Source organism: Platalea leucorodia, assembly GCF_965183815.1.
Source record: "Platalea leucorodia genome assembly, chromosome: 11".
Taxonomy (NCBI): Eukaryota; Metazoa; Chordata; class Aves; order Pelecaniformes; family Threskiornithidae; genus Platalea; species Platalea leucorodia.
In genome coordinates, this window is record NC_138833.1 from 15,791,583 (window position 1) to 15,818,412 (window position 26,830).

The 26,830-nt window shown below is 43.4% G+C and overlaps 1 protein-coding gene across 2 annotated transcripts; it reads left to right on the forward strand.

Moving 5' to 3' along the window:
- On the forward strand, window positions 1-26,717 carry LOC309596292 (organic cation/carnitine transporter 2-like). Of its 2 annotated transcripts, none has more exons than XM_082324299.1 (10): window positions 1-491; window positions 9,712-9,815; window positions 12,241-12,395; window positions 13,720-13,891; window positions 14,899-15,025; window positions 19,458-19,558; window positions 22,716-22,930; window positions 25,102-25,284; window positions 25,756-25,891; window positions 26,620-26,717. In XM_082324299.1, the coding sequence occupies exons 1-10, from the start codon at window positions 99-101 to the stop codon at window positions 26,705-26,707; spliced, it is 1,674 nt and encodes a 557-aa protein (XP_082180425.1). In that variant the 5' UTR covers window positions 1-98; the 3' UTR covers window positions 26,708-26,717. The 2 variants fall into 2 exon arrangements, with proteins under 2 accessions (XP_082180425.1, XP_082180426.1); XM_082324300.1 differs by having other exon boundaries at window positions 26,625-26,717.
- Window positions 26,718-26,830: the final 113 nt, after the last annotated feature.

The following is a 26,830-nucleotide window of genomic DNA, read 5'->3' on the forward strand; positions in this document are numbered from 1 at the left end:
GCGAGGCGCTCGGCGGGCTGCGAGGCGGCTCGGGGCGGCCGGTTCCTGCCCGCGCCAGACGGGCCCGCAGGTAGCGGCGGCCGCAGCTCGGCCGCGCCATGCGCGACTACGAGGAGGTGACCGCCTTCCTGGGCGAGTGGGGCCGCTTCCAGCGGCTCGTCTTCTTCCTCCTCAGCGCCAGCATCGTCCCCAACGGCTTCAACGGCCTCTCCATCGTCTTCCTGGCCGGCACCCCCGAGCACCGGTGCGCCGTGCCCCGCGGGGCCAACCTGAGCGGCGAGTGGCGGAACGCCAGCATCCCGCTGGAGCTGCGGGGCGGGCGGGAGGAGCCGAGCCGCTGCCGCCGCTACCGCCTGGCCGCGCTCGCCAACTTCTCGGCGCTGGGGCTGCGGCCCGGCTCCGACGTGGAGCTGGGGTCGCTGGAGCAGGAGCCGTGCCTGGACGGCTGGGAGTACAGCCGCGATGTCTACCGCTCCACCATCGTCACCGAGGTGCGGGGGCTGCGGGGGGCGGCGGGAGCGGGGCCCCCTCGCAGCGGCAGGCGCGGGCGGGTTGCACCGGCAGCGCTGAGGAGTTGGTCGTGGCTACCGCAGCACGGGTTTCTCCTGCACCTCTCCCGTGGCCTAGGGTCCCTGCGTGGGCATCGCCCTGCTGTTAAGCCTGGCATGCTGAATTTATTTTGAGATCTTCTGTTCGCTGCCGCTTCCAAAAGCGGTCTCCCAGCGCAGCGCCTTCCCCTAACTGCCGCGTTGTGCACGGTAACGGCTTCGTGGGTTTCATGCAGAGCGGGCTCGGAGCAGGGGTCAGCGCAGGGACAATGGGTTCAGCTCGCTCGGTGGTTCAGAGATGCCTCTGAACTCTTGAGATCAAAAGGATTTGTTTCCTTTCTTTAAAAAAAAAAAAAAAGGTGGTAGAAGTCACCCTGAGTTGTACAAGGTGCAGCAATTGGGGAGCCCTGGTTCGATGCTGTGTCCAAAAGGACCCTGAGCTTTGCTGTGTGCCCACGATGCCTCTGCTTTGGTCATGCTCGGCACTTTGGTCTCCCCGCTCACCTGCCAGGACAAGTCAGGTTCTCGTCTGCTCACATACACCCCTCAAGTCAAGTCTGTGGTCAGGGCAATCACCGAAGTTGAATCTGTGCCGATTGTCCCGTGCCATGTTTCAGGTGGAAGCTGTACAGACCCGCAGGTGCTAGTTGACTTAAGATGCAAGGAAATGGATTTTGAGGAATACTTGAATTTCAAAATGTGTGCAGGCTTTTTCAGAAGGCTTACAGACTATTTGTGCAGTCCCATTGCCTGTTTGTGCCTGTGGACAAGTTTTACAGAGCTGGAATTACACTCGCCTTTATTCCTTTCTTTGCAAAATGGGTTCTAATGGGTGTTTGGATAGTGCTGGGTGTGAGTACGTAATGACCATAAGCTGATCTGAGCACAGAAATCTTCCTCAGGAGGACTGGGGTGAGGAAGGGAGCATGGGAGAGGAGCCATGCGAGCACAGGGAGGCATGGAAATGGTGAGGCCAGAGTTGGAAGCTTCCCTTGAACATGCACAGCAGCAGGGACTTGAGTGATTCTGACAAGTGGCACAAGGCATTGCCTCACCTGTTTCTAAGGACCTGCTAGACAGCAGGTCTTTCCTGGAGAGGAAAGCTGCTCTGAATTTCTAGATCCTGGCTATTGCTGAAATGCGCTTTTGTGAAAGGCTGAGCTGCTCTTAGCGTGGTGTAACGCAATTGGCACCTTCTCGGGGCAGTCCCGCTCGCGGGTGAACGTCCGGGTTTTGTTCCAAGTGCCTTACTATAATAGCTGACCTGGCTTGGACATGGTTTCAGCCAGTACTTTGTCTCTGGAGCATCTTCACTGAGCTTTGTCTCAGTGCAAATTAAAATGTCTTGAGCTACCAGAGTATCATCAAGGAGTCTTATAATCTGTAAGAAATAGGAGCTGGTAGTGTTTTGCTGAGACTCCCCAGCAGCTCTGGCCTGTTGCCTATATGGTTTGGCAGATGTTTTGTGTCTGTGGGAGGTAATGTTTGTCTGCCCAGACATCATGCACTGAGGCAGTATTTTTTTTTTTCCTTTTTAATATTAATGCTTCTGAGGGAGTTTTGTAAGAGCTGTGGCCTTTCACATACTTGCAGGTTTTCAGTGTTAAACTTGTTTAATTTCTTGGCTTGGTGCTGCTGCTTTTATGATTCACTAATCTTGTGTTTGGTTGCATATCTCTAACTTGTTGAATAATCATGAGGACCTTTGTCCCAGATTTCCGTGGCTGACACTGGCAGGGGGAAGGGGGAATTTTTTTTAAGAAAGCTTTTTGCTGAATCTCTCGTGAGTCTACAGAAAGTCCTCGTTTATGGTTCTGCTTTTCAGGGGAGACTTAAAACATTCAGTTCCCTCTCATTTGAAGAGAGACTTCCTTTTCTCACACAGACTAACAACAAAAGGTTGTTATTAACCAGTCTGCAGTATGTAACCAGCTCCAGTGTAACAAAATCCCTTTCTGTCTTTAACTTCTTGAAATGCTGTAGCTCGGGGGATAAGAAAAGCTTTACTTCAGCTCAAGAAGCCATCTGTGTCATTCCTATTCCTCCAGAAGTCCCTTAAAAAAAGAATGTAGGAGTAATAAAAGTTCATATGTGGTAGTAAGAGGAATAAAACCTGGGTAATTAAAGGAGAAGGCTTACTTCTGCCAGTCACATCTGTTATGGGGCTATAGTGAATAACTGGGAATAGAATTGAGCAGTGGAGTTAAGAGCATGAGCGGACTAGAAATATGATATAATGAGAAGATGTTAGATGATACAGCAGTCAAAACATTTTAGTCCATACGGGAGTAATTCTTACATACTGAAACATAAATAGACACCAAATTTTGTATGCACGTATTCATCCTCAACTTGTAAAAGGTGTTGCATTGTTCATCGATTTGAAATCAGTTCAATGCAGGTGGCATACTCCAGGGCTCCATGTGTTATGCCTGTTGTGCTCATAACAAGCTTCAGGGACTGTTTGGCTTTTGCAGAGGAAGGATGCACATGGTGGGAATTGCCAAGTGTCCTGAGGCTGGGCGCAGGGCTGGCGCTCTCTCCGGTACAGATGTGCAGGGAGAGAAAGTTCTGGGCAGATGCGAGGGCCCAGAGGCTTCCACTCCCTGCGCGCCAGGGATTCAAGCGCCCTGCTGTGCTGTCAGACCCCTCTCGCTGAAGAGCGGTGGGTTATGCCAGACCTTCAGCAAACAAGTGGCGACTGCAGTGCTGACATCTGGAATCACATAAATGGACGCTGTGGTACAGCTGTCAAACTAGGGGCTGCGATGTTCACTCTTTGTTGGAAGGCAGAGGGATGTATTGTTTTGCTTTACCAAAATAAAAACACAGGCTTGTGCTAGACACTGTAATTTCCACAGGCTTTTCTAAGTTTGGAGCCAGCAGCTGAAGTGTAAATCAAGCCCGTGTCATCTAGGTTCAGCTCTCACAGAACTCTTCATTAACGTTAGTCACCTCCATTATTTTTCATCTTTTAAAATACGTGCATCCTTTTTCTTGCTGTAGGTTAATATCTGCTTTTTTTTCTGGCTGAAGTTCTTACTGACAACTTCTCAGCGCCAGGATAAAGTTATGGAAGGACCTTTAGGTGATTTGCAGGTACAAAATCTTAGTACTAATAGTCTTGTCAGAAGAAGGAATAAAAGTCTAGTTTTCATTTAATAAGTAAATATGAATGTCTGACAGATGTACTAAAGTACTTCTAAAACGCTGAGGTTTTTGAGGTGTGATTTAAGAAGCATGTAATGCAGGACTCTTCAGAATTGTACAAAGTACAGACATTTCTGACCTTGCAAAATAAAATAGGGTTAGTATTATTAAAGAATAATAGGCCTGCAGTTGATATTGTTAAAATGGAAACAATTAATGACGGGGTAATGTTCCCATTATGCTGTCTTTACTTTTAGGTTAAAACTCAGCTCATGTTTCTCAGTTTCTGACGTCTGTGCCCTGTCTCCTATTTCTCCAGCCATCTCAAAAATAAGATGTATGGGGGAGAGTTAAATTTCTGCACTGGAATTATAAAATATTTGACACTTTCCTTTCTGTTCCATGCAAGTTTTACCTCTGTAAATATTTACAACAACTACAAGGGGAGAAATTGAGCAGAATGTATCTTTTGTAGATACAGACTTCTGTTTACATTTAGCTAATAACCTTTAATGTAACATCTAGAACTTCTAAGTATTTGGGATATACAAATGTGTTTTCAGAGTAAAGGGTGTTTAATAACATTCATAACTCTCAAGTAAGCAGAGAATATGTATACGGGTATAAACAAGACCAGATCGAAAGTTGTAAGTACTCAGTTGTGAGACTTCGAGATTTTAAGAACCTGCCTCTACTTGCAGAGAGAAGCAAGTGGTAGGAGAGGGTACAGGATATTGAATTAGTCTCAAGAATTCTTGCTAACATGTTGATTTTAAAAAGAAAATATTAGCACATGGGACTATCCCAGTTCATTTTCCAGTCGTGCGTTATTCTCAGCAAGAGAGGAAAACAGTTTAAAAAAAATAAATAAAGGAGTGGGAGGACACAACATATAGTAGCTGTAAAAATTCCTTTTCCTAGAAGGCTTTTACTTACATAACAGGGCTGTAACTGAGTAAGGCTCTCTGAGTTTTTGTATTTGTCATAGTTCATCTTTGTTTAGGGTTCTAGCGATGGTATTAGGGAAGTGCGAGTGCTCCTGCGGTGTAACAGTTCTCTGTATCTGAGAAGAGCTTTTTTCAAGTGAGGTCTTAAATTATTTTATTGATGGCCTTGCAACTGCTTCTGTAACTTTCCAGGCATATTTGGTAATGGTGTTTATTTGGTGGTAGTATATATTTGTTTGCTGTGATGCTGTATTGCAAGAACTTTTGGTGTTTTGAAGAGCTCCCCTATAATTAGACTTGCAATTTCCATGTTATGATGCATTAAAAATATTGGGCAAATTTTATGCTTACATAGGATAGGCATCTTGTTGTTAGCAGCTAGAATTTTGTTATTTCCTGTTTTGTCATCTCTTACAAGATGATATAATTGCGGTGAAAGTGAAGCAGGATAAGGGATCTGCATTGGTGTCTGGATGAGAGCCATTGCAGGATTTACTGTTAGTAATTCATGAAGTGCCAGCTCTTCTTTCGAGGCAAGTGGTATTCTGCAGGTGCAGTGGATGCAGAGCCTGTACACGGGAAATTAGTCTTTACCCCTTAAGGTTTTGAGTGCCTAGAGAACTTAAAGCAATGATATTTTTCACTTGCGGTATGGCGGTATCTTCAGCTGGACTTCTGGCATCCTGTCTGCCTAAACTTGCCTTGCAATTTGAGTTTCACACCATTGTTTTATGCTTTGAAGGTTGTTCCACAGATTGCAGTTTAAAGAATTCAAATATTTCATCTTGGAATCTGAATTTCATTGTGATTGCAGTTTGGGTGAAAATTGCAAGGTAGTTTTCTTTTTGGATAGAGGTGTTATATTAATGTTCAGTTTAATATTGGAAAGGTGTAAGAGAGAATACAGGAAACACCAGTCTAGCAAGACTGACACGCTTCTGTGTATGCTGCATAGTGTAATTCTAGCTAAACCTGCAATAGTACTTCTTGTTCGGGTCGTGTTGTGATAAAAGGCTGGAAGCTAATAAAATGTGGCTGGGGAGGGAGGAGATCTGAAGCAGTAGTTTAGGGTTTTCATTCTTCTTGGTTTTGTAACGGGGCTTGCCTTATAGTAAGGGATTTGGAGATGTGGTTCCAGGTAGCTGATTCGCCATGTGAGAGATGAAGCAGAACTTGAAAAGTGCTCTCCTAAAGCGATGCTTAAACAACAACTGTAAATACCTAGGACTGTTTCATACTCTGGCCCCAAACCTGTGCTTGAGAAGCAACTGCTTCAGTCCCTCTCCCTTGTGGTGTCCCCGTACCTTCTCCCCCGAGCTGTCCACGTTTTCTGGCTGTCTCCATAGCCTGTCCTGTTTTACTCGTCCCCTTTTCCCACACATTTTGACCAGCAGCTGGTATCAGCCAGGAATCCGTTACGGAGGTGCGTATCTCACCGTGCAACTTGCCCCTGATGCATAAGTGATTATTGCTCTCAGGTGTGAGGCTGTAGATGAAGACATCACCCCAACCTGATGTATTGTTTGGGCAGCAGCTACAGCCCAAAGTATCTGCAAGCTGTCTGAGTAAGAAGATAAGTTTAAACTCCAACAGAAGGATGTCTTCTTCTAAAGTTACAATAAAATTGAGTGAGAATGCTCTGTGCAGCACCTTGAGCATTGGGTACCAGCGTTTAGGAGCTCAATGCTTTGCAATATCAGCAGCTGCTGTTTGAAACAAAGCTGAAATGGTTTTATCCTGTTTGGAGCCCTGATACCTTGCTGAGGTTAACCTTATCTCATTCACTGGGGCAAAGGCTGTTACAGCTAGCAGGCTAACTCAAAGGATACTAAGAAGTGAAAATAGCACATGATTTTAGAGCACTAGGTCACTGTACATTGTGTCGAAACAGCACTGCCAGCAGCAGAATTCAATCAGTAACTACTCCTGGGAGACTCGCTCTTTGCGATGCTGGTCTTCTAACAGTGATACTTCAGTGACTACTTCTTGGACAAGGTGCAGTTGAGGGAAGGGTCTGGTTGCAGAATGGTTCTGGAAGACTGATGCCACCATGACTCACAGGCAAAATAGTAGACCTTGTTGGTGAGTCGTTAAAAAGTTGAAGACTTCAGCATTCATTTACTGGGGCAATGGTAACAGACCTTAAAATCCCTTCATTCTGATTGTTGTGCATCTGTGGAGTCTGTAAATAACTGGTATTGCACAACCAAGGTAATTTTCCCTTGGAAATTTGATATTGAAGTTCACTTTGGTGCCTGGTTCAAGCGATCTTCAGCACAACAGCTCCTACTGTTGCTTTAACAGAGCAGACAGAAAAACAAGGCGGTAATCATTGCCGCATTTTAAGGACTGGTATGTTTCCACCTGCCAATGCAAGAAGCTTTTGGCAGAACAGTGCAAAACATTTTAATACCATGAACTTTTCCAAGCAATGGCTCTGCCTCAGTGGTCTGAAGAAAATGTTCGTTACTGGGCACAAGCACGCCAGTGTCTGGAAAGCCAACGGCCGTGCAGCCTTGTGCCAAAGTACAGAGTGTAAGATAGATGAAAGGAGACAGCTAGCTCACAACCACACGGTGATCAGCTGGAAAATAATGACTTATTTAGTAACGATAGACTGTAAATCACCCAGCTAGATGTTTGGCTAATTAGATTTTAGTTCTGTTATTGGAGAGGTCTGGCTCCAGTAGTTGATACAAAGATGATTCTTTGTGAGCAGGAGAGTCTTTATTAATGCTGGATCTGTACTGGGAATGGTATTTGTTTTCCTGGTAAGTGTCGTCATATGATAACCACGGAAAGCTTTGACCTATATAAGTTTGATAACGATCATTTGCTGCATATTTCCAAGGTGCCAGATACATTTTGCTGAAGCTTCCTGGCTGGATTAGCCTCTGAGGTTGTCACAGAATTGCTCAAACTTTCTTTAATCTGTAGCGAAATACAGCTTTTGTTGAATAAATAGAGATTTAATTATAAATGTTAATTACAGTTTTTAATCCAAATGATATTGATAACTATAGTAAGTTAAATCCCTTACACAAGTGGTATAAATTTGTTAGCACATTAGAAAGCCACGATTCTGAAAGGCACTTCTGTAATGATGCATAATTGATGGTGGTGGTAGGATTTGTTGGAGCATTGCATTGAGTGCTGGTGTCTGCTTCAGGTGGTGTGAGGCTGGAAAGGTTTGGGAAATAAGTGCAAGAATAATGTTGAGGACTATGAAATCTGATATAAGGAGAGGTTCTTCAGACACAGAACCACAATCAGATTTATCAAAGGAGATGTTAAGAAATGACTTGAATACAGTAACAAATTGGGAAAAGGTGCATTTTGTTTGCTCCCATGACCTTAAAAAAATAATAATGATGAGGTGAATTCATGAGATAGTCTAAGGGTTGGCAGCTAAAGTTACACAAACACTGAGTGCAGCCTGTATGAATGAGCATCATTCATCAGCAGAAAAACTTCCAGTTCTAATTCAAAACTGGATGCTCTTCCATGAAACAAGTGGTGGTTTAACTGAGTTTTACCATGGGCATCTGGGAGTGGAAGGCAATTGCTGGTGGTGTTCATTCAGTGCATGGTTTTTAGTGATCTCCCAGCCTTAAAACATACACTGGGGTGTAGTTGTAGCATGCACTGTTAATAGACGGAGGGCCGTGAGATTCCTGGAGTCAAAGGCTTAATGCTAAGGAGACAGGGCTGGCAAACAAAGCAAAACGCTGGCATTCCCATGTGCGGGACCGCAGACGAGGTGGATGGCGGAGCTGGGACATGCAGCAGCTGCAGGGGTAGGTCTTACAGGGTGTTCCAGTACAAATTTAAAAAAAATAGGAGGAAAACACACTATACTGAATTATTTGTAATTGGGGAGCAAGGGGGATTAATTATTGGGATCAGGGTGAATATTTTCTTTTCATATCAACCTTTTTAATACAGATTAAAAATGAAAAGTTTCCATCCCTAAAACATCAGAAGGGGCCCTGTGGGAGCTGTTTGAATAACTAAGCTCAGGAGGGTTTGGCCTCACATCAGAAGCATTGGTTGCCTCCAAATTCCTCTCCTGTGGGGCTGCAGCACCTCCTGCCCCCTGCCAGCAGGCTGCTGGGCGAGCCTGGCAGGACGGGGAGAGCTCTGGGAGCTCCTCCAGTCACAGCATAGCAGCGAGGTAGGGGATGAGGTGTCCCTGCTGGGTTTTGTCCTTTCTTCTATTATTTACACACTGTTTTTCCCCCAGATAACCAAAATAAAATTAAGACTCTTTCAATAATAGCTGTTGGTATAGCTACAAAAATAACACGAGTGTTATTTCAAAAACATCAGACTGAAGTGGGTTGGAGATTAGAAACTGTTGCAGTCTTCATTTAATAAAAATCTTTTCGTCCTCTTTTTTGTTTTCATTTTGGAAATCTTGGTTTGTTCAACGTATGTTTCAATTTGTATTCCAAAGACAATAATCTGTTAGGTTCCCAGTGAACAGTCTCCAGTCTCTCAAAACCATGTTAAAATGTAATAAAGGAGGAGATATTTTTTTTCTATATTCTTGTTTGTATAGTTCAAGTTCTTTTAAATTAGAAATGTGAATTTTTAATGGCAAATTTTACCATATGCAGGGAAATCAAGTTTGGGGTCTGTTCTTACTCCTTCCAAAACCAGCAGAATTGCAACAGTTTCAGGGGCTGCAGAGCCTTTGAAAGGGAGCTGAACCATGCATATGATGAAATTATTAGTTACTGTCACTCATATACGTCATGGGGAAATGCCACAGCCATCGGCTATGTAAAGAAAGCCACACGGGTCACACCTGAAGGTAGCGTTGGGGCCTGGGCTGCATGGCTCCCGAGGTAGCTCAGGGCGGGTGGCCTTCGCCCTCTGCTGCCCAGCATCCCTTCCCGTTATTTCCATGGAGCTGCATCTGTGCCGTAGGTTAGTTATTCATTTCTGTTGTGGAGGTTTTCTGGCCAAAGGGTACACCTTCATCTGGGCTCAGCCGAGGCATTTAGGAGGAGGGAGGGGAAATCCTGTTTATTGGAAGACTTTCATGTTCTCTCTCCCCGCAGTGGAATCTCGTATGTGACAATGACTGGAAAGGACCCCTGAGCACCTCCCTGTTCTTTGTGGGCGTCCTGCTTGGATCTTTCGTATCAGGACAGCTCTCAGACAAGTAAAGTATATACACCAGAGCTGCTGGCTCTTTGTTTGATGCTGTTTAGTAAGCAATTCTTGTATGTGAAGTTTGCTGTAAGTCTCTTTCTGCAACTACTAACATGGCTTTGTTCTGTGACTGTCTAATCTGAATGTACAGAGAGTGTATAGAGTAAATGTCCTGAAGTAGAACAGAACGTTACAAAAATTGTTAGTGAGTGTTATCTTTGTCTTTTATTTTTTCAGCAAAATCACCTCTGGAGCAAACTGGTGTTATGCCAGAAAACAAGTGTAGGAGATAAGTTTCATGTGGAAAAGTCAGATCAATGCCATTTTCTTCTAATTACTTTGGACTTTGTTCAGAGAGTTCCCCGAGGCTTGTTTTCCTCTTTTTTTTGAAGTCAAATTTAAAATTCTCTTTTTATAAACACGCATAGCTTTGTCATCAAATACAACATCTAAGTCCCATGACCTATGTTTGTGGAAGCTGCAAAGCATGAATGCTGTTCAGTTGTACTTCAGAGAAGCAAGGCTTTCTTGTTCGGGGATTTCTTTTTTTTTTTTTTTTCTCCTGTATTTCTAGTCCCAGAGTATGCTGGCTTTCTTGCTTATCAGTACAAACATGAAAAAATGGAAGGCAATGATCCTTGAAAATCAACCAGCTCCCCTGGACTTCTTTCCAGAGCTATATGCCATGGGATTTTTCCAAGCAGATCCCTGATCAGGCCAGCGTTTGCTCTCCCTCTGATCCTGCCTTCTTCATTGTTCCTCCCCTCACGATCCTGCTCTTCACCATCGCACAGCCAGCAGCCGTGGCTGCTGCTGACCTTTACATCCCCAAGCAGGTCTCCCTTGTTTGCAAGCATGGTGTCCAGCAGTGTCCCCCCCTTGTCAGCTCCTCAGACATCTGTGTTAGGAAGTTGTCATTGATGCACTTCAGAAAATGCCTGGATCTTGTCCCTCCAGCAGGTATTGGAGTGGTTGAAGTCCCCCATGATGGCCAGCGCCTTTGAACACGAGGCTTCCTCTGGTTGTCTGAAGAAGGCCTCGTTTACTTCTGATCGGGTGGTCTGCAGCGGACACCCACAGCAGTGCCAGCATTGGTCTGCCTGCTAATCCTGACCCATAAGCTCTCAGCTGGCTCGTCATCCGCCCCCAGGCAGAGCTCCGTGTGCCTTCCAGCTGCTCTCCTGTGTGAGGGGTGATTTCCCATCTTTGCCATGGGGAGTCACCCACCCCTTCGTCGTGGTGCTGCTGCAGGGCTCAGGTGCTTCGTTCAACAGAGCTCCTAGCCCCTTACCTGCTGTGAGGGTGCCAGGTGTCTTCCATGGTGGCGAACCAGCAGGTGAAGCAGGAGCTGTTCTCCTGGTGCCAGAAGCCACGAGTTTCCCACCTTACCATCACAGGAGTCTCCTCCTGAAGCTCCTTCACATGGTCACCCAGATCCTCAGCAAGTGCCATCAAGGAAGCCATCAGTACAGCTCAGCCAGTTACTCTCGTAGCCACTGAACGGCAGCTGACTCACAGTCTGGCGACCAAGTGCATCCAGGAGCCCGGTGAGAAGACTGCTTCATCGAGGCTGCACACAGTGTTTTGCTGCCGCCATCTGCCTGTCTGGTACAGAAAGTCCTGCAGCGAGCCTGAGCCCTGCGCGCCTGGCCGGGCGTGACGGCGAGATTGATGAACTATTTTGCAGGTTTAAGTAACGGTCTGTTCTTAATGTGTTGTCATCTACCCGAGTGAGGCTTGTGGCACCCAGCTGCAGACCTCCTGGTGAAGTCTAACTTCAGAAGGGAGCTGTGTGAACCTGCACTTAGCAGATGTCCTGTCACAGGCTGCAATGTCTGCCTGTGGTGTGGAGCTGCCCAGGCCGGGACATCGGCACTGACTCTTATAACAGCTTCATGGGTTGGGTTTAGTTTAATTTCTTTTCTTTTTCTTTAATACTTCATCAATAGAATTGCTAGAGTCCCTTAAAGTCGTTCCTTTTTTTACCAAGTGGAATGAAGATTGCAGCGTGGGATTGCTTACTGATAATAGCATCTGAGTTTTACCTCTCTGTCAGAAGCTTTCCTCTTACTGTGTCATGAGCTGTGTGCTCCTTAGAGGAGAAGGAGCACCTAATACGCTTGCATTTTAAATAATTTGCTGCTGATGATTTGTCTCCCTGCTTATCCTGTCTGTAAGGAAGGAATAGCGTTCTAGCGCATACCTAAAGGCAACTTAACTAGCAGCACTTGGAATATTATTTTCTCTTGGTCAGTGGATTTCTCAATGTATTTAGAATAGTTGTGCCTGAACCTCTGTTTTTTGCAGATGTTCTGTATCTCCCTACGTATGCATATGAGTAATTTTGTTTTTCCATTTCTGAAGATTTCATTCATGCTGTTGTACTGTTGTATAATCATCTTTTTTTTTTTTTTTTTTTAATCTGTCCATGGAAGGTTTGGCAGGAAGAATGTGCTGTTTGCAACTCTGGCAATGCAGACTGGCTTCAGCTTCATACAGGTCTTCTCTACCAGCTGGGAGATGTTTTCAGTGTTCTTTGTGCTGGTCGGCATGGGACAGATATCTAACTACGTGGCAGCATTTGTTCTCGGTATGCAAGTCCTGCTGGGCACAATAGGCGTTGTTTAGTCTTGTGCTTTTCCTGCTCCTTTTCAGTACTGGCTTAGGGTTGATTTGTTTTGCCAAGCAACACTGCTAAGAGTGTGTCCTCACCATGCGTGGATAACTCATGCTCTCCTTGGAAGTTTCCAGTTGATAGAAGTGCAATCTGAATGAAATCTGTGGCTTACCATCCTAAAAAGGCAAAAAAAGCCCAGAAATTGATTATTCGAAACAAAATCTGTCTTCCAGTTGGAAAGATAAGACATGTAAGACATAATTTTTCAGGGATTTGTGTTTTCTGGTTTGGGGCCTAAATGCCTAATTGACCTAAAAAATTGTAAAAGAAAAAAAAAAATCAAGTAAGTGTTAAAAAGTCTCCTTAAAACAGCCTATAGTAAAAAATTAAATGGCATAGTGATTCCTGCTTGGTATATTTTCAATTTAACTAACACCATATTTGATCAGATGGGAATGTGAATTACGTTATGAATCTGAGATTTTTTTTAAAAATTGGGGAGTTTTTAATTAATATTATTTACAGTGGCTTCACTGTCCAAAGTACCAAATGTCAGCAAGAAATTCCTTTTGGGCCAAAGAGCAGCAGTGCAGCTGTGAAAAGAGTGTTTAGCTGACCTCACTGCAGACATCCCGCTGCAACTTCTGTAATCTTCTGCTATTTCTGTGGAAACGAGGAAGATTATGTCTCTTACAATGTCTCTTGATTTGCAGGTCCCAAAGCCTTTCAAAGGGAAGCATTGGCCCCTGTTAGTGCATTTAATTCCACTGCCAGTAGCCTGGACTTTGTTAGTGACCCTCCACATGTGTATGCCAAAAGACTGCAAGATTTTTGGCTAATAGCGAAATAGTCCTTTAGAAGGTGATACAGGTCAGGAACCTAATTTAGGCATCTCCAAATTATCCTTTAAAGAAGCTGGTCTTTCTCCATAAGCTGGAGAGGACCCTATAGGGATCAAGCTGAGGCTGTGTTGTGAATGTTTTATAGTATGTCAGGTGGTTTTAGCTCCTCAGGTAACATGGGAGATTCTAAGAACATAGAATTATAGAAGTTTTAGCTACTTTGAGCTACAGAAATACTATATGGCCTGGTTCTCTTCCTTTTATATTTACCTGGGTTGATGCAGGATCACTCCATGAAGCAGATCTATGCTGCCTCTAAAATTGGATGGCAGAGCGTGCTAACACTGTAACTACCCAGTATAGTAGTATAAAGCCAATCATTAGAGGTATCTTTGGTAAGTTACTTGGTTGCTATTAAGTTAAAATACTAATCTTCACTCTGTTGTTTTGAACAGGCACAGAAATTCTTGGCAAATCAATTCGTGTGCTGTTCTGCACGCTAGGCGTTTGCATATTTTATGCATTTGGCTACATGTTGCTGCCACTGTTTGCTTACTTCATCAGAGACTGGCGGATGCTGCTGCTGGCACTTACTTTACCTGGGCTACTCTGCGTCCCGCTCTGGTGGTGAGTATAACTAATTTAAAAGACTTTAGTCTTTAGAAGGTCCTGTCTGCAGATTTTTAAGATCCAGACTCCAAGCCAACCAGCCTTTACCAATGAAATTCAGCAATGGGCAGGTGAAGAATGGACAGGCGAAGAATGGACGTTGTGTCCTTAACTCTTCCCAGTTGTTTAGCTGCAAGTCCATAGCTTTGTGGGTGATCTGACTCGTGCTTGAAAAGTCTATTCTTCATTCTCTGTAGGCTTCTATAAAACTAAGTGATGCACGTGCAAAGAAAAAAAAAGTCAATAAAACTCATCCTTCTGCACCAACTGAAATCCATGAACTTTTAAGAGTAGGCCTGAACTAAGGGCGGAAGGAGAAACCGGTTGTTTTGGGAAGCTGGACAATGCTAGGGTGACAAAGATATGACACGCTACAAAACAGTACTTGCACATCTGTGAGACTTCATTGTTTTCTTCTGTAGTTCATGAAATGCTACTTTTAGGTGGCATGTAAAGCTTACACAGTCCACACGGTGGTGGTGTTTCTTCACTTACACTGGCATTTGTGTTTGTGATCCCATCCAGTTTCTTACAAAGTTGAATGACTCAGGCGAATTCTGCTTTCTGACTTGCCTCTATATGGCAGTATTTACAGTTACTAATTTTATATGTGTTATTCTCTAAGGATATGCCTCTTAATGTACAGCATGCTGCTTGTGTATTCACATTTCTGAATTTCTTTAATTAAACCGGTTTTCCCATACTTTGAAGGTTTTGGTTGCTCTTTTTTTTTTCTGAGTCATTGCTTATTTCTTTAGTATTTCTAAAATCCACAAATGCATTTCAGTCTGTTCTTGTTCAGTATGCTAGTCTGCTCTTGTAAATTTGATTTCTGCTGTCATTGCTTTAATGTCTGCAAGATCTGGCAAGTTTTGAGCTCTTCATGCCTGGAACAATGTGTATTGGTGCCTGAAGCGGTGCTTTCTGTGGAAATGCAGACTCGTTATTCTGCACCTTTTTTGCAGGGTCATTCCGGAATCTCCGCGGTGGCTGATCTCCCAGGGAAGATTTCAAGAGGCGGAAGACATCATCCGAAAGGCTGCAAAAACTAATGGCATTACAGCCCCAGATGTAATACTTGACCCTAGTGAGGTAAGACTCATTCAGCAGTCCAGCTGTTTGCTGGACCTATGAATGACCATGTAAAGCGATTAATTTCCAGACATATGAATTGAGTTATGCCTGCAGTGTATTGCATACTTCTCAAATGGGTAAAAGGTCTTCCTTTTCCTGAAAAGCAGAATACCCTTTTCCCGCTTCATTAAGACTTACAAAGCCCTTGCTGTCCCATTCCCATGGGAATGCCAACATGCATTCTAATGCAAACATCTTTTTGATCCAGTTCACAGCCACCTTTTTCCTTTTAAACTCTAGTTTTTGGGGGAAGGTAATGAATTTGAGGTACCTATTGCTTTGTTTTCTAAATACTTGTGCTGTACAGATTTTATGCTTGCACAGTCTAATATAGTTCTATAAAAGTCTAACACAGGACTAATCCTGGCCAGTGGCAGTGGAAAGAATGTCATTCTCGTTCAATTCCGTATTCAACTCCGATTTCTATTCCATGTTAAGGAGAGCAAAACTTGAGCTCCTTTTGGGTGGAGTAGCTGGCAGTATTTTTTTTTTCCCCATGCGTTTCTTCCAACATGTTCTTGTTTCCTCTAGGTATCCTCCATTTGTCTGAGCTGTTGGTGACCTTAAGATGTAAAAGCAGTTCCATGCTCATTCAAACATCACCTCCAAAAGTCAGACAGACTTTTTTTGCATAATCCAGGAGAATGGGCACCTCTCTAGGCAGATCCGTAGAGTCTGTCTGGGCAGTTGCCCCATTGTGTTCTGGTTGACAGTTGACATTGTCTTATCCTTTAGGTGAAAATACCTTGTATTTTCATATATACTTGCAATATATACTTCATATATACTTGCAATATATACTTTCATAAATACTTGCATTACAAGGCCTCTGTACCAGACTAAGGGAAATGGTTAGCCATTAAACTGTAGTGTGTTTGCTGTTGATATTGAAAGAGCTTCACTTGGGTTGAGGTTAGCTGAGGTGTAAACAAGCCTGTTTGTCCAAACTTGTTTGTAGACAGTAGGACAGACAGCCTGGTCTTGCTGGAACAGAGTGACAGGAAAACCCAGACCTGCTTATGATAGCTTTCCCCCCTGAATTTTCATTAGAACACGGGGTTTTCTTCCTTTTTTTTCTCCTTCCTTCTTATGCTGTAGGCATGAAAACTCACCTAGTGCCAGCACTACACCAGGAGAATGGAAAATAAACTCTGGCTCCAACATCTGCTTAAGGTCACTGTCCCTGGAATCCTCCATCTTCCATTCTTAGAAAGAAATATTGATCTGTTTGTCATCTCTGAATGAGGCTGGATGATGAAGCAGCAGAAGGCAGGGGCAAGAGTAGAGATGTTGCCCTGGGGAACACTGGACAAAGGGAAATGCTGACTTCTGCAGCAGGGTGGGCTGGAGTACACGGTACTTATTTACAGATAAATCAATGCATGTCAACTTTCAGAAACACAGATTAACATTCTGACACCGAAAGGAAAATGGGCTCAATGAACAGGCACTGTTTAAATACAGAACTCCTGTCCATCTTTTTACTTAAGGTAAAAGTAATGCTGTGACCAAAAAATCTGTGCAAAACTTTCCTCATCAGTGGTCTGTTTACGCTGTTCTTTTGTCCGCTTTCTGAAGAGCTGTAAAGCAGAAGGCTCGCAGACTCTCTTGAGTTTTTAGGAGGCATGTTTGTGCTGCAGAGAGGTTCTCGGAAATCCGTCTGGCCCTTGTGCAGTTGGAATGTGAGTTCTGGAGGGAGAAGCAACCTGAGCTCGTGTTTGGAGTATTCCTCGAACCCATGCAGCTAGGGAGCAGCACCTGCAATATTTAGGCTCCAGAGATTTAAAAACCAGTTAGGATCCAGCAGGTGACTAGTTGCAAACAAGCTGCGGAGAACAAATAGGGCCTGGTTGGCTGAATTATCCCATATGAGGGGGATAGAAATGTTTGGATGATAGGTTTAATGTCGAATCATTGTTTTACCCTTCCTGCCCTTCTCAGCTTCTTGTTCTAGCCTGTCCTGTTAAAGATTGTATTGTCTGCTTATCTAGCTCCTAAAAGGCAGGAGCCTTTTTTCTCATCAGCTGTGACTCTCTGAATGTTACTGTTCCTGGCTTTGTTTTGTGGTTTGTTTGTTTTTTCTCCTTTTTTTGTTTCCTGTTTGCTGGTTTCTTGGCAACGAATAGTGGCAAAACTGGAGAGTACTTAGGAAAGATCATGTGATTTATGAGAAAGGGCTGTGAGCTGTAAAGCTGACTGCAGTTTGTGTAGTGGGAGGTTTGGCTTCAGGCAGAATGAAGGCTATCAAATGTAAAGAACTGTTTCCATTTCATAGAAAATGAGGATTTATGGAAGCAAATACACTACAGTTTGGTGTGCACGAGCAACTATTTTATCCTCCAGGTCTTCAGAACAAAATATCGCTCAGAAGGAATTTTCACCTGACTGCAAGGGTTACATAGACTTCATGTTCCCATTAGCTCACATACAGTTTACAAGACATTGAGGAGATAATGTGTATTTTGAGTTGAGCAACAAGAGTTAAGGGCCCCAAATCAGCGTCCAGCAACTACCTTGCCAAAAGAAACATCACTAACTGAATATGGAAGAGAGGTTGATGAGGAATTAAGTTAAATTAATGGTTGCTTTTGTCTCTTTATTGGTGTGTTGTGTCCTGCAATACATCCAGCTACTTCTGCTGGACCAGCCTAATGTTTTAGGGAAGAAAGTATTGTAAGTTGAACTAATACCGAGTAGAGGATGGTATATTAGACCAGGCAGAAAGAGTTCAGAAAAGTTTGTAGTCGTGAGTAATTGCAGTATTTTGAAGCTACAATCGTAGTTTACTTTTATTGATAACTATTTGGACGTACCATGAAGGAATACACAGTGCCAACAAAAGGCATTCAGTCTTTAAACATATTAAAATTGAATTTGACATTCTCAGGTCACTCTGACTTAAAAAATCAAGGGAGGAAGTAATCTTTGTATACAGTTTATTGTGCTTGCACATAATAGAGATTTGTCAGGCAAGACTGATTCTTCCAGTTGTGGAAAGAGAAGCCCTCACTTAAATATTGCGAGGTGTCTTGGCAGCGTACAATGCAAAAAGTGTGAAAAATATTTCAGTATTACCTTTTTTCATTTGATAATGTTGAGCTGCTCAGGTAGATGCTTGTTTCTTTGTTGGTTAGATTTCTAACTATTGATAGAGTCGCAGATTCAGCTAGGTATAAAATGTTCTAACAGAAAAAAGATTCTCTGTGGAAAATTGTTAGATCAAAATCTTGTTAATGTTCTTACTGTAAGACTTAAAAATACCATTAAATTGATGAGTAAGTAGCCTGTGATAAATCCTGGAAACATACCATTTTTTGCAATAACAAAAATGTGACATGTCTAGAAAACCGTGGCTCTTCAGCCATATAGTGTTGCTTTATCAGAGTTGATAGTTTTACTCGATGGAATTTGTCCTCTTAAATCACCTTTTACGTATTTTGAAAAAATCTTTCCCTTGTTACTCCTTGTTAGCGGTCTAATTTAAAGTCCTAAATTAAAAAAAACCCTAGATTCTTTCCTTTTTTACAATCTTACCGAGCACAAAACTTGTTTGCATGTTTCATGGATGAATATCTTTGCATTGTTTACATGGAAGTGGTTTCGTTTTGAGGAGCTGGAAAGTTTCATGGGGAAAGGAGAAGTTTGTTGTCTTTTTGCTTATATTCTAAGAAGATTTCAAAACCAGGCTAGATAATGATGGGGACTCTTCAGCTCATTAGTCAGTTTGTCTCGGTTTAAATACGTTACTGTTAGGTCCAGCATGAGGGGTCATTTACTAAATCTGTCCTGCTGCTGTTTAATCTTGTTACTTCTTGGCTTGTCTGCAGTGGACATAGAGGACAGTTAATCACTTTTTTGCTGGTCTTTGAAGACCATTCTTCGTCTTCTAAGGCTTCCTCCGTCTTCTGGCCCTTAGGCTAAATAAGCCCTCTGCTTTCAGACTTCTACAGATCACATTTTTCAAATGTCTCATCATCCGTGGTGCTCTCCTCTTGTCTGGGTGCAGCTGATTTGCATGATCCTCAAGGTGGATCGTAACTGGACCTAAGAACCCTGCCAGTAGTGACGTACAAATCCTAAATTAATACTGTTGCTTTATAATTCAATTATAAAAGTAACAATAAGCAGTTGCTTTATGGAGCCTCAGGCAGAGAAAATTATTACAAATTTTGGCCTAAATTTTAAGTGACTTTAAATTAAGGAGGAGCAACTGCTTTCACAGGTAGTTGGCTCTTATGGCTTATATGCGTTTGGTTAAAAGTGAGGCACCTGTTTCAGCTCTGCGGCATATCAAAATACTGATGTATAAGTTGGGGGGGGATTTACTTTCACAATAATTCTGCTTGCAGGAAGTTAATGTTCCCATGGGTTTTTGTTTGTTTTCTTCCAGCTGCAAGATTGGAATTCCCAGAAGCAACAGACATACACCATTTTGGATCTAATGAAAACCCGAAATATCCTAACTATCACAATTATGTCAGTGATTCTTTGGTAAGCAAGTGTGGTTCAGGAGTATGTAAGCACAAAAGCAGCAAAACAATTAAAAACTGCTCTTTGAACGCTAAGGTGTTCTGAAGAGATATGGACAAAACCAGCTCAAAAAGAAACGACCTGCTGGCTGAAGCAACAAAATTCTGTAGGTTCAACAAAAAATATGTGGGTTTTTCATCTCAGTAACAGTCTAGAAACACATCTGGATTGCTATTTCTTTCTGAAGCAGTCATGCATATCCTGAACTGAGCAAGAATCAGATCAGCTGGCAATGATGCGTGGGAATCCTGCCTGATATTGGGCCTTGGGGAATCCTCATCTGACTGTAACAGTTTTTTAAGAGGAGTGAGTCATGCCCTGTCCCCTAGTCAGAGAACTGCTGCCCAGGGGTCTGAACACAGCAATGCCTGGCTTGTGGGGAGAATCTTCCTTTCTCTTTCATATTGTCTCTTAAGTGGATAAAGCTGCCTTTGAAGTTCTAATCTGAGATTTCCCTAGACTTTCCTGCTAGCTACTCTTTCTACCTGCCATCTTCATCTTGGTTTTGCACTAGCTGAAGCCGTACTATATGCTCAATTTGATTAAACGGTTGCCATTTTCTTTTACTGGAAATCTCAGTGAGGTTCAGGAGAGAGCTCATTTGCTCAGAAAATGGAGAGTGCAACTTAGAGCCTGCCAGAGGTTTAATTAGTGCATGTACCTACAGTGTCCTAACCAAGAAGGTCCCTCAAGTGCTTTGGAGCTAACTAAGTCTATTTGCTGCCTTATTGAACAATGTTCCTGTGCTTTAGTGAGGCAAAGCCTTGGAGTTCAGTCCACTGAGCTGCCAGTGCATACAAGCTGATGTGGCTTTTTGGGTCAAAGGATGACTTGGCTAATATTTAAGCCAGATTCCCTTGCCCATTGCCGACCACAGTGCTACAAACACACTGAGAAAGGAACTTGAGCAGAAAACAGCTCAGACAAGAAAAGTAATGTTGGTTTTTTGTGGACATGTCAGTACAGTTTCCATATACTGTTGTTATCCCTCCCAGTCCAAATGCTGACTCTCATCTTTAATTGGAAGTGAGCTGGAGAGTTGAGGCTGCCCTACTTCTTCTAATCTTCTTGGAGCAGATCAGTAGCGAGTTCCTAGGCACAACCAATTTTGCGTGTGTGGTTGTAGAAATCCAATGCCAAACCTGTTTGAACGGCATTTCTGGTAGGACAAAGCATCTGAGAGAAACAGAGTGACGTGGCATTGTGTAATCCGTTCCATATGCTGAAGGGCTTTTTGCCGCATGATTAATGCAGTTTTATGATAGGCAGAGAGTCAAACATGTGCCACTGACTTACACAATCTTACCTCCTCTTGCAGAAAAGTATTCCATTGATTTGGGCCATTTTCAATTGCCTGACCTCCTTTTAATTAATTTCCCAAAATATAAAGCATCCCGTGCTGACTCACAGCAATGTTTTCCAACCCATAGTATACTGATGGTTTGTTCTGCGTTATGAATTGAAAGATCTCGTAAAAGAAGCTCCGTAAAAGAGGATGGTTGCAGATAGCCATATATCACCTTGACATACTGCTGAGTGTTTTGTTAATTTTGAGTAAGTTGCAGGCCTTTAAACTAATCCCTTTGCTGCGTTTGCGTCGGGGGAGAAAGTTTGGCTTTTAATCACCTTGTCAAGTGTAAATACCCCTAAAGCTTTCCTAGAAAATGTGTAACTGTATCAAAAAAATATATATAAATTGTATATAAAAATAACTTCTCAGAGCACAGGGCTGGGCGTATTGCACAGCATTGTGGAAAATACTGTGTAACTACTTTTGAGAAGAACAGGTTTAGCTGGCAGGGCACATGCAGCAGCAAGGGGGTTACCCTCAGCTGTATGACTTCGTACCTTCCCAGGTATACCAGGCAACTTATTTTAAGCAATTGGACCATGAAGGCTCTTCCCATGTGAAGTGAGGAGGAGGAAGAGCTAGTCTTTGGTCAGTGATCCACTTTGTGCTGTGCAGTGATTTTACTCTGGGTTCTGTTGTAACATAGATGCTGAAGGACACGAAGTGCTGAGTGCTCTGTTCCTTACCATTGCACCTGGACATATCCTGACCCAGTGCGTGTTATTTCCTTGTTTGCCACGTGTTACTTGTTGGTGAGGCATAACCCTCTCTTCCCAACATCTCCCAAGACAAGACAGGATTTGTCTCCAAGGCCAGTTGTGTGTTTCCCTTCATCACGTGGAAGCCAGTTCTCATCTGGCAGTGGCATGGTTAAGATGGCAGTATTCCCAGCCACGAAGCTCTGTTCTGCTACGCTGACCAGCCCAGGCACTGAGCCTGTGCAAACGTGACTTGTATGCTGCCCAGCCACCTTGGGGCATGGCAGAGAAAATCCCAGATTGTTTGGGTCTGCCAGGTTGCCATACTCCTCCTCTTTGACTTTGTACACAAAGCATGGAGGGTAATGACCCAGAAACAATGTTCTCCCCCCCCGAGCTCCCTGGTAAACATAATGAAAAGCTACAGTAGGCGTCAGCAGCAGTAAAATTCAGTAGTCCAAACTTTCAGGCTAAGGCTATAACTACTAGTAATACCAACTGCTGTATCACTGCATTGTGAATGATTATGACCTATCTCCCAGGGGTGACCTGAAATATGGGGGCATACATGAGAAGTAGTCAGCCCTTCTCCATCAGCACGACTAGCAGAGATAAATGAGATGTCTGAAAGTGACAAATAACCGGAGCTTCCTTGCAAGGTCGGAATGAGAGTGGGATGGACAGTTGCAAAGTCATGCAACGGCATCAGAAAAGAAGTATGACCTCTATAGCTGCAGGACCACCCAGCACTGGTGGGCACATAGGCCTGTGCCTCAGCAAGGCTAGCAACAGCTCTGGAGTTACCTAATTGCGTTAATGCTGAATAGGATTTTTTTTTTAATCTATTTTATTCCTTGAATTCAAGAGAAACTTGAAAGATAAAAAGCATCAGCACTGTGTAATTGTTATCTTGCTGTTTCTGAAGTCAGCATTTAAGGTGCTTCAATGGTGAAAGAATCTGGCAGATGCTGAATTTGCCTTACATTGTGATTTCTGTACTTAACAGAGGTTCATGGCAACCTCAGGAAGAAGAGAAAATTGTCTGATCCTGTTATTCTGCTTCTTTCAGGATGATAATCTCTGTTGGTTATTTTGGACTTTCTCTTGACACACCTAACTTGCATGGAGATGTCTATGTGAACTGTTTCCTCTCGGCAGTGATTGAAGTTCCAGCCTACATTATTTCCTGGCTGCTGCTTCGAAATCTCCCTCGACGGTATTCAATGGCTGCTGCGTTATTCTTGGGAGGCTGTGTTCTTCTCTTCATTCAGCTGGTGCCTTCACGTATGGAATCGTTAGTTGATCTCAAATATGTATGATAGGTGAAGTGCAGTACCATGCACTGGGCAGATGTGGAGGAAGAGTGTCTAACTAAACACAGATATTCGTTCCCTATCTTTGCCCCTCTTCCTTGGCTCTCAGTGCTGCTGCACAGGGAGCTCACACAACATGACAATTCAGATACATTTTTAAAGGTGGGTCATTGGCTTTGTGATCTGTTGGGATCAGCTCTGTAGTCTGGTTTTGCCTTAGTGTCGGCAGGGTGCCCTGGTAAGGTCCAAGTGTAAAACCAGGACTAGACCAACCAGAATTTGGTAAGCAGAGGTTACTAAGAGGCTGCAGAACTTACTTTCCAAACAACTGTAAATGACTGTCTCTTTATGGCTTGTTCAAACAGTTACATTTGAGGGAGTCATTGCGGAAGCATTTTTGCTTATCAAAAGCAAATGTACTGATTTAGTGTTGATAGTTAAAATAATGTTTGGCAACTGGAAAGGAGGCCAAAATAACATTTATTGGATATCAAACCATATGTGTCTTTAGGCCAGTTAGATTAAGAGGGTTATGGACTCTTACTGGTAATGATGTTGAATACGATGGGGGGGGGGCATTGTTGCTTAGCACTTGTTTACATATCAAAGAATAAACAAAAGAGACTGTGCAAGAAGTGCCTTGCTTATTTTATACAGGTAATGTATGTGTTGTATTCTCTTTCTCCAGTCCTTTGAGTCAATTGGACACTGATATGGTCGGTTTTGATACTGTCCCAGTTAAAGTCAGCCCGGCTTCCTATAATTAAATTATTGACTTGTAGCGAGGAATGTTAATGAAAAACCAGAGCAGGAAACCAAAAATAACTTGTTTCAAATGTTTAACTTTGTTCACCTTATTTCACCTTTGTTCGCCTTATCTTGGGGCCGATCCTGTTCAATATCTTCATTGATGATCTGGATGAGGGGATTGAGTGCACCCTCAGTAAGTTTGCAGATGACACCAAGTTGGGTGGAAGTGTCGATCTGCTGGAGGATAGGAAGGCTCTGCAGAGGGACCTGGCCAGGCTGGATCGTTGGGCCGGGGCCAACTGTATGAGGTTCAACAAGGCTCAGTGCCGGGTCCTGCACTTGGGTCACAACAACCCCATGCAACGCTACAGGCTGGGGGAGGAGTGGCTGGAGAGCTGCCTGCTGGAAAAGGACCTGGGGGTGTTGGTTGGCAGCTGGCTGAACATGAGCCAGCAGAGTGCCCAGGTGGCCAAGAGGGCCAATGGCATCCTGGCTTGTATCAGGAGTAGTGTGGCCAGCAGGACCAGGGCAGTGATCATACCCCTGTACTTGACCCTGGTGAAGTCGCACCTCAAATCCTGTGTTCAGTTTTGGGCCCCTCACTACAAGAAGGACATGGAGGTGCTGGAGCGTGGCCAGAGGAGGGCAACGAAGTTGGTGAAGGGTCTAGAACACGTCTTATGAGGAGCGGCTGAGGGAACTGGGGTTGTTTAGCCTGGAGAGGAGGAGGCTGAAGGGAGCCCTTATTGCTCTCTACAACTGCCTGAAAGGAGGCTGTAGTGAGGTGGGGGTCGGTCTCTTCTCCCAAGTGACAAGCAATAGGACAAGAGAAAACAGCCTCAAGCTGCGCCAGGGGAGGTTTAGATTGGATATTAAGAAAAACTTCTTCACCGAAAGGGTAGTCGGGCACTGGCACAGGCTGCCCAGGGCAGTGGTTGAGTCTCCATCCCTGGAGGTATTTAAAAGAAGGGTAGACGTGGTGCTTGAGGACATGGTTTAGTGGTGGACTTGGCAGTGCTAGGTTAATGGTTGGACTCAATCTTAAAGGTCTTTTCCAACCTTAACGATTCTATGATTCTATGAAAAAGGAACATATGGCATTGTTTGCAATAGCACAGATCTAGCCCCTGAAATCTGAGAGGACCTCTCCTGTTCTTGCTCTCTCCTCCTTATTTTTTACTTGGCAGGAAGCCCCATTCTCAAGGAAATGAAAATGTTGAGTCCTAGTAATTTAACAAAAAAAAAATGTTGCCCATGCTTGTAGACATGTACAGAGAAAAAAACACCAGATACTGGAAGTAATTAGACAGGAGTTAAACAAACACAATGGAATTAAGAGATACCACGAGTTGTCAGAGCTTTATTGAAATCCTTACTGCATTTTGATTTCAGATATTCGTGCACTATCTATTCTACTGGTGATGTTAGGGAAATTTGGGATCACGTCTGCCTTTTCAATGGTTTATGTTTACACGGCTGAGCTCTACCCAACAGTAGTGAGAAACATGGGAGTTGGAGCAAGTTCCATGGCCTCTAGACTGGGCAGCATCCTCTCACCTTACTTCGTTTACCTTGGTAAGTTAACTCATTTGTGCCTGTGCTGGGCAGGTGCTGGCAGGTAGAAAGCGATGCTTTTTACCCAGATCAGTGTCCTGCCTCTGTGGGTCACTGGGATTTTCTGACTGTTCTTCGTTTCCAGGTCCAGGTGTGTTGTGAAAGTGCAGGTAGAAATGGGGCCTCAACATCTCTGAGCAATGGTCATAAAGTATTGTTTTATGCCCTGTTGAAGAGATGCTCTGAAGACTCAATGTTACTGACTCAGTAGGGACAGTTCTTATAGCTATTGTTTCCCAGTCTCTTGAGTTCCTAAAACCACATTTAAAACAGCATATGCTTTGAATGCCAGACTGTGAGGGGGTTTGCTTTGTTTGCTTTTTACTGAAAGCATAAATCTTGCACCGGTAAAGCCCTGTACCTAGGTACAAACATTATCAGAGACTTAGAGCTGATGCTACCTTTTTTTTGTGTGTGTGTGTGTTTTGCTAGGTGCCTATGATCGATTCCTGCCTTACATCCTGATGGGGAGCCTGACTGTGCTATCAGGAATTCTGACTTTATTTCTGCCAGAAAGCTATGGTATGCCTCTTCCGGACACAATTGAGCAAATGCTGTTGGTGAAAGGGTAAGTGTCGCCTTCTGATCTTAACGTTCTTCTCAGAATAGTTCTCTGTTCTGAGAAGAGGAGTGGACTTGCCTAGGTGTTGTCAGAAGGAGGGACTGGTTTCGGTAGTGTAGTTAGTGCTCTGTTGAAGATATAAGAGCTTGGCTGGAATTCTGGTTCCTCTTCCCAAGTGTGTATGTTCGTATGTACATCTCTTGGCTCCAAATTTATCGTTTTACTCTAAGGACTGAATAAAACTACATATAAGGAACGCATTTGTAAAAGTGTATTGCTTTATCATAGAATCATAGAATTGTCAAGGTTGGAAAAGACCCCCAGGATCATCGAGTCCAATCGTCAACCTATCACTTTATATAGTTGCTTTTAAAGATATAGGGACACTTTGTGGGTTATAATCTATCTTTCTAGGTTCTGAAAGTCGTGTAAGTACTGGCGAAGGGCTGAACTCTTCCAGTTTAGTTCAGCTGACATAAAAAGGCATTGAGAGCGTTTGGCCTTTTGCCTCAGCTCTGATTGAAGACGGCACGTAAGCACATACCTGGTGTAAGAAAGGGACCTGTCCAACGGAAGTCAACAGGATATTAAAATTAGGAGGCTGTAATGTCAAATAGGACTCAGATATTTGTTGTTTTAACTCAACATAGATTTTTTTTTTTTTCTCTGTTCTCTCATCTGTTTTTTAAGTTATTTTCTTTTTTCTTTCTTTTTTTTTTTTTCTTTTTTCCCAGATTAGAATACAGGCCTGCATCTAGTAGCACAAGGGATTCCAAGGAGGAAGAAGAAAATCCAGAGATTCTTAAAAGCACATCTTTTTGATGGAACGCCTGTGTACTTCCTGGTGGACTGCAAGTTAAATGGACTTTTCTTCTAAAATTCATTCTAGAAAGGGCTAGTGGCAACACTTTGTTTCCTGTCATTTTAACCTTATTTATTAATTTA